At 55.1% G+C, this 7,500-nt stretch overlaps 1 protein-coding gene across 1 annotated transcript in view; it reads right to left on the bottom strand.

Moving 5' to 3' along the window:
* Positions 1-6,551, bottom strand: part of LOC308148661 (neuropilin-2-like) — a gene marked incomplete at both ends in the record, with an annotated part of 7,484 nt that extends 933 nt beyond the window's left edge. The window contains 8 exons of the mRNA XM_080522158.1: positions 1-22; positions 142-297; positions 1,768-1,998; positions 2,055-2,165; positions 5,730-5,819; positions 5,866-5,965; positions 6,010-6,146; positions 6,414-6,551. The exon at positions 1-22 is cut by the window's left edge and continues 148 nt beyond it. Coding sequence (XP_080378284.1) covers positions 1-22; positions 142-297; positions 1,768-1,998; positions 2,055-2,165; positions 5,730-5,819; positions 5,866-5,965; positions 6,010-6,146; positions 6,414-6,551 — 985 coding nt within the window. The remainder of the gene's footprint in view (positions 23-141; positions 298-1,767; positions 1,999-2,054; positions 2,166-5,729; positions 5,820-5,865; positions 5,966-6,009; positions 6,147-6,413) is intronic.
* Between the last annotated feature and the right edge of the window lie 949 nt (positions 6,552-7,500).

The following is a 7,500-nucleotide window of genomic DNA, read 5'->3' as shown; positions in this document are numbered from 1 at the left end:
AGCGCCATGCTGCAGTGGAACGCTGGCGGGAGGGAGGGAGGGAGGGAGAAGACAGCGTGAGGAAGCGTGTCCTCCGGGGTGAGAGAGGGAGACTGAAAGAGAGGAGGTGGAGAGACGAGGTAGACACACGCCAACACTCACAGTCGGACACTTCCTTGTGCGTCATGTTGTAGCGCGCCGAGAAGCCGTCTTTGGCCACCGCCATGTCGGTGTGGAAGGACAGCGACAGCAGGCCGGAGGACGACTGGATCTCCGGGGGGATCTTGGTCCCGCAGTAGCGGCCGATCAGGGGGGAGACTGGAAACACATCCAATCATCAGTTTGGAATTAAAAATAACAACAAACTTCGTGGCATCTGCTGTTTGTGAGGAGTGAAGAGCAGCAATGCAGCTCCGCACAGACGGGTTTCCAGTGGCCATGCTGCTTCTGTAAGTGTTGTCTAATGAGTCACAGCATGCCCCCCCCCACCCCCCACCCCCCCACCATCATTCCTCTCTCTCACTCTTAACTCTCCTGTCCATCCCTCCATCTGCCATGTGTCTCAGCCAGGACCCAGCAGGGAAATACCAATCCCTGCCTTAATGCAAGCTGCACTGGGATCAGCTACACACACACACTCACACACACTAACACACACACACACACTCAAACCGCAGGATTACAATAGTCTCAGGACAGTCTCCTCGCCAGACACAAGACTCTTGTGTTGGCGTCTCGCCCCCCGTCCCTCCGTGACGCCGGAGGACTCGGCTCACAGGAACTGGGTTACACTTTAATTTGCTCCTAGTTCTCAACTTTGAATGGGATAAATTGTTTTCAGCTATCAAAGCTCCCAAATTTGGGGCTATAATTAGAATTTTTAAATCCAGCCGGATCCCTTTTTAGCAAGTGAAAATGGAATAATTAGAGCAGATTTCCTTGCTTCACATTTGGTCTGAAAGGAAAACGAGGGAGGAACGAAGCCGCAGCATGTGAGAGGTGAGAAACGAGCCACTCGCCAGAGCTCGTTTGTGTTTCATCGCCCCACAGCAACTTTCCCCGGAGCGCCGACCATCAAAGACCCGATAACATCCTCAGTTTGTCTTTTCTGTGGTTTTTTTTGCTGACCGCTTTCTTTCAGGGCTTTTCCTATTGGCTGCAGGACAGATACTCATCGTGTCCGTCACCCCTCGCTCGCCCGCAGGAGGAAGGAAGTGCAGGGTGATAAGCAGGGAGGAGGAGGAGGAGGAGGAGGAGGAGGGAGGGGGGGGGGGGGTGATGAAGGGTGTTATTATGGAGAGGCAGCAACAGGGCCATGGGAAAGGCCGGCTCCTTGCAGCTCCCTGTGTGAAATAATGTTTCCTCCATTTAATGGGATGGGATGCGAGGCGCGGCAAGGCGAGGCGAGGCAAGGCAAGGCAAGGCCGGTCATCAAAGAGAGCGACGGCTGCCGGGAATGACGACGACGATGCAAATGTGAGTGCAGGGAGGAGGACGACTGGGGAGGGTGCAGGAACATCCTGTTTCTTTTATGCAAAGTGTGAATTGTTGTTTTTCCCATCACATTATTATTATTATTATTATTATTATTATTATTATTATTGTTATTATTATTATTATTATGATGACATGCTGATTCAAGGCAGCAGCATCACACAATATTTGCAGGAATAAAGTTGCTTGTCAGTGATGTCACATTCTTGGAGAACTTTAAAACGTCCCCAGTTTGAGGTTGTGGCTCCGTTACCAGTTAACCGTCACTAACTAGTGTCCTCCGGGTCCTCTCACCTTGAGGCAGACCGTCCCACACGTCCAGCCAGTCGTACTTGCAGTCGCCCTCCCCCACCAGCAGGGGGTCGTTCTCCAGGTCGAAGGTCAGGAAGGTGAGCGTGACGTCCATGTGCGGCGGGGCGATGATCATGTAGGAGCACTCCAGGTTGTGAGGGTATTTATCGGGGAAGCCCGGGGACTCGATCATGCCAGACGGGCTGGTGAAGTTGCGGAAGCAGAATTCCGAACCTGGGAAGACAAAAAGGGTGAAGCGACGTTTAACGACGGCTTTGTTTTATTCCGACGGTCACATTTGGAGACGAGCGGAGCGCCACACGGCGATACATCTCGGCTCAGCGGCGGAGGATGTTTCAGAAAGCCGTGCGTCACCGACAGCCTGCCTGAATCGACACTCGCTGCACAAACAAACGGCTTGTGATTACAGATGGAGGGGAGCGAACGCACAGCCAGCGAATGCTCAAGTGGGCGTTTCTAATGCTGCATTATGAGCAGGCTTATGGCTCTCTTTGTCAGTCGGGCTGCTTCTATTGTGGAGATCCAGCCCACCATAATCCCAAACACTTGGAAGAACAATAAAGATTGAAACTCGAGCACTGTTCTTCTTTCTGATATGATGCCGAGGAAACCCGGCGCTGCGGTTGCCAATGTCAATACAGTCCTTGTGGTGAGACGGAGGCATCGGAGGCATTCGCTTTGAAATGATAGACATTAAAAGGCCCCGAGGCGTCTGCAGCTCGTCAGCAGCACCCGTCACACTGGCAAGCAGAACTTGTGCCAAACAGCAGGTAATACAGGACCTAAATAATTTAATAGCTTTTAACTTTTAACTGAAAGAGCTCACCTGGCTGAGAATAGAAAGGAGAATATCGACGTTTCGGTATTGATTTGTACATTTATGCCGTCACACGGCTCAGATTGCACGAGATGTTTTCTCTGCCGACGCCCGTTTGATTGCACACGTTCAAAACAAGAGCATCTATTACCCTTCATGTTCTCATTTGTGCGCCGAGCGTGTGTGTCGTCCCTCCATTTCACACGCTCACACACACACACACACACACACACACCCCCCCGAACCTGCGTAATGGTTCTAAGTGGGCCCGGTGCGGCGGCGGCTCATTAGCCATGCAGATTTATGCGCCCCGGGCGGCTCACCTTGAGCGCCGGCAGCTGTGCGGCTCAGATCATCTCCCCATCAGCCGGGGAGGCCGAGTCACGGCCCGGCGTGATGGAGCGGCACGCCAATGAGGACGGGAGTCCGTCCTGCACCCAGCCGGCGGGGGGGGGGGGGGGCTTTACACAAATGTCACCGCCATGGACTCATTCATAAACCGCTTCGCTCTGCCCTCGTGATGTCGGCCACGTCTGCATCCGCAGATATTTTTGCGGCAGCCAAAAGGACGAGTGTGCTCATGAGGCAACGCCGCTGGACTTTCATCACGGCTTTGTTTAATGCACACATCAGAAGCGCCTCCACTCCTCCTCCCTGTTTATATAAGCACAGTCGCTCCGGAGACGGAGCGAAGATGCATTTCGGAATAAGGACGCTCGTCCGTTCTCAAGGTATTTTCCCACTGTTGCCTTGAGTTGCAAAGCAGATAGGAGGAGGAGGAAGAGGAGGAGGAGGAGGAGGAGGAGGAAGAGGCTCATGGGAGAAGCAGCTGGTAGATTTCAACCCTTGGAAAGCAGGGTTGCATCCAGCTTCACTGCGCCGTCTCCGAGAGCTGCCAGGCTGCGTTTGATAAGCAGATTTTCATATTCATAAACGTTTTCGGAGTGCAGACATGTGAACTGAGCATTCCTCCGAGGCAGCAGGCCTTATTATCATCAGACGGCCCTATAGGAGCGGCTCAGGCCCTCCCCTGTCTGCGCTTGGTTAATGGCGGTGAACTGACCCCAATCAGCTCACGGGCCAGAAACCAGGAGACGCTCACATCCAGCGCAGCGCTTTTCCTCATTTTGACCTCACATCCTGTCTCGTTTGCATCTTTTTTTCACATGTTTTATTTCTCTGCTCGTGAGAATTCACAGTCTGAGATCATTTCTGTGTGTGTGTGTGTGTGTTGCACTACAGCTCGGGTGTGAATCTTCCCCCACATGTAAAAAGCAGCGTTCAGCCTCTTGTGTCGACTCACACACACACACACACACACACACACACACACACACACACACACACACACACACACACACACACACACACACACACACACACACACACACACACACACACACACACACACACACACACACACACACACACACACTGCGGCATCAACAACACCCCATGGTTCCTCTGCAATTGTGCTCGGATCCCTGCTGCTCACACACACACACACACACACACACACACACACACACACACACACACACACACACACACACACACACACACACACACACACACACACACACACACACACACACACACACACACACACACACACACACACACACACACACACACACACACACAAACACACACACACACACACACCTTGCCTTGCTGAAATATGACAGTAATTTACAGCCAGCCACAGGCGAAATCTCCCCGTCCCCTCGACTGCTGACCTCACCTGTCTGTGTTAAGTATGTTTGTTCGTGTGTGTGTGTGTGTGGTGTGTGTGTGTGTGTGTGTGTGTGTGTGTGTGTGTGTGTGTGTGTGTGAGACACATGAAAGCTGCACGTTATTATAACAAAGCAGTAAATGAACAATAAAGTGTGACTCACATCTTTATTCGTATGCATTTTTAGAAACATGCATTTCTGACTGTCGACTTGTTTGTCTCTCTGCACGTGTCTCCTGAGTGTCTGTGTGTGTGCGTGTGTGTGTGTGTGTGTGTGTGTGTGTGTGTGTGAGACCCAGTAACACACTGGCCTGGTTCCTTACTGGGTCACAGTGCAGCCGTCTGGAGTCCCACTGCTGAAAACTTCAATCTGATCACAGCTTGACTCCATCGCCTCCAACCACACCGCTCACACGCCGCTGAGACGCGCCTTCTTCTGCACGCCGCGTGTAAATCTCATCTCCTCGCACGCCGCCACACGCCGGCACCGCGTGTGCAGGCGTGTGCACGTGTGTTAGCGTGTGCACAGGATTGTCCTGTATGCATGAGTACCTTCTCCTTTCGTCAGCGCTCATTACTTCACAGTGTGTGAACATGCCAAAAACAAGTCCCCCCCTCCACCCCCCTGTCACCCCTCGGTCTGCATCTTACACACACACACACACACACACACACACAGCGCGTACATGCACTAACACACACTGGCCACGGCGCTCGACTCGCACCAGGAGCTGCCATTTGGCGAGAGCTGTCTGCTGGCAGAGAGTCGGGAGGTCATGGCGTGAGTGTGTGAGAGTGAGAGGTGGGGGTGGAGGGGGTGGGGGGGGGGGGGGGGGGTGAGTTGCTGGGTAGAAACCAGCCGACTGTTGCACATGAGTGCCCGATGTCAGAGCGGCGCCACGTGTTGTTGTGTCGGGGCAACCCCCCACTCCTCCCTCCTCCTCCGTCTGCCTCCTCCATGTTCACGACTGTCTGCTGCACAGGAGAACCCCCCCCCCCCCCACCCCCCACCCCCCCACCTCCTCACCACCCCCACCCTCCTCACTCCACCTGACACACATCTGCACCTTGAACACAGATCTCTCCTGTAACCCGACAGGAGCTCACGTCAACATTTCATTGAAGAAAAATCTCTCCTGAGGCAGCAGAGAGTGTGTTTGTGTGTTTGTGTGTGTGCATACATGTGTAACGGAAGTGGCGTGCAGCACAGGGGGGGGGGTTTTGCTGAAAATCCACAACAACAACAACAACAAGGAGGCAGCAGAGGTGGAAAACAACACTCCTGCCGTGCCGCCGTGCCGCCGTTTGACACTTTCACAGACCCTGAGAGACGCCAAGCGTCCACACCGTCCACGCCGTCCACGCCGTCCACACCGTCCACACCGCCCACACCGTCCACACCGTCCACACCGCCCACACCATCCACACCGTCCACGCCGTCCACACCGCCCACACCATCCCACACCGTCCACACTGTCCACACTGTCCACACTGTCCACACCGCCCACACCGTCCACACTGTCCACACCGTTCCCGCCATCTACACCACCCACATCGTCCACACTGTCCACACCGTCCACACCACCCACACCATCCACACCGTCCACCACCGTCCACACCGTCCACACCTGTCCACACCGTCACCGCCGTCCACACCGCACACCACCCACACCATCCACACCGTCCACACTGTCCACACCACCCACACCATCCACACCGTCCAAACTGTCCACACCGTCCACACCGTCCACGCCGTCCACGCCGTCCACACCGTCACTGCCGTCCCCGCCATCACGTCTTGCTCTTTGGCTGTGGGACACCGATCAGCCTCAAACACTCCTGGCGCTCAGTTTGTTTAGTCGTGAATCTAATTCACCTTCGCCAGTTAATCACTGGAGGCTAATTTGGAGTTTCAGGAACAAACAGCAGCAATCAGCCGAGTAGCAACAGACGATGCAAAGGGTCAGCGGCCAATCAACAGGATGGCATCGGAAACACACAGGGAGCCAATGTTGTGACTGGCGCCCGGGTGGAGGTGGGGGGGGGGGGGGTCCCCGCCTTGGGCGGCGCTCCCACTGCGACCCCCAGATGCCACGACAGCGGTCACCAGCAGTCTCATCGGGGACCCGACGCCCCGAGCTGCTTCCTGACCCCCCAGTCTTAACTCGGGATTGGCCGCGGCGTGCAGCAGCCCCCCGCCTCGCGAGTGGCGGGCTTCGGGGAACAGGGGGTGGGGGTGGGGGGGAAGGGGGCTTCCTTTGCCAAGTCTTCCCCCTGTAGCCGTGGTAACAGCGTCAGCAGCACGTGATGTAGGGTAAGTATAAGTGCATGAAGGATGGGTGGGTGGGGGGTGGGGCGGGGCGGGGTAGCCGGGGGAGGAGGGGGGGTAGTCGGGGCAGAATAAAGGGTTAAGCACGCATGAGTAGGACCAAAGTAGGCCACAACAATAAGGGGGAGGAGGGGGGGTGGGGGGGGGTGCACATCCACCCTACACCAGGATGAAGGCCTGCAAGCACCGTGTGTGTGAGAGGGGGGGGGTGATGAGGCGGTAGATGGAAGAATGTTTCGGGGCTACACACTCAGGAGGCGGAGGAGGGATGGGGGGGTGGGGGGGGGGGGGGGGGGGGGGGGTCAGGGAAGACGTGGAGTCAAAGGTCAACTCCGGATTCTCCTTCCTGGAAATAATGAGCTTTCAGAGCACTGTACCCCCATCGGGCACACACACACACACACACACACACACACACACACACACACACACACACACACACACACACACACACACACACACACACACACACACACACACACACACACACACACACACACACACACACACACACACACACACACACACACACGGAAACAGAAACAGATTGTCCAATTCAAAACCCCCTAGAGTCGTTACAGTCACCGCTTATGTAATAAGGTTGAATGAGCAAAACAAAAACAAGCCTCAGTGTCATTAGTTCATGGCTCTGAGAGCAGGCAGGCCAGGATATGACTCTCTCTCTCTCTCTCTCTCTCTCTCTCTCTCACACACACACACACACACACACGCCGTCAGACTTCCAGACACATGGTGGGCCGGCCCCCGACCGTAAGCGGCGCTGCGTTGTCTGGTGAAACCCAACAGACACACACGTCTTCCAGCAGTGTGTTC

Source organism: Blennius ocellaris, assembly GCF_963422515.1.
Source record: "Blennius ocellaris genome assembly, contig: SCAFFOLD_452, whole genome shotgun sequence".
Lineage (NCBI taxonomy): Eukaryota > Metazoa > Chordata > Actinopteri > Blenniiformes > Blenniidae > Blennius > Blennius ocellaris.
The sequence above is the reverse complement of the archived record's forward strand: the minus strand, read 5'-3'. Positions and strand labels throughout refer to the sequence as shown.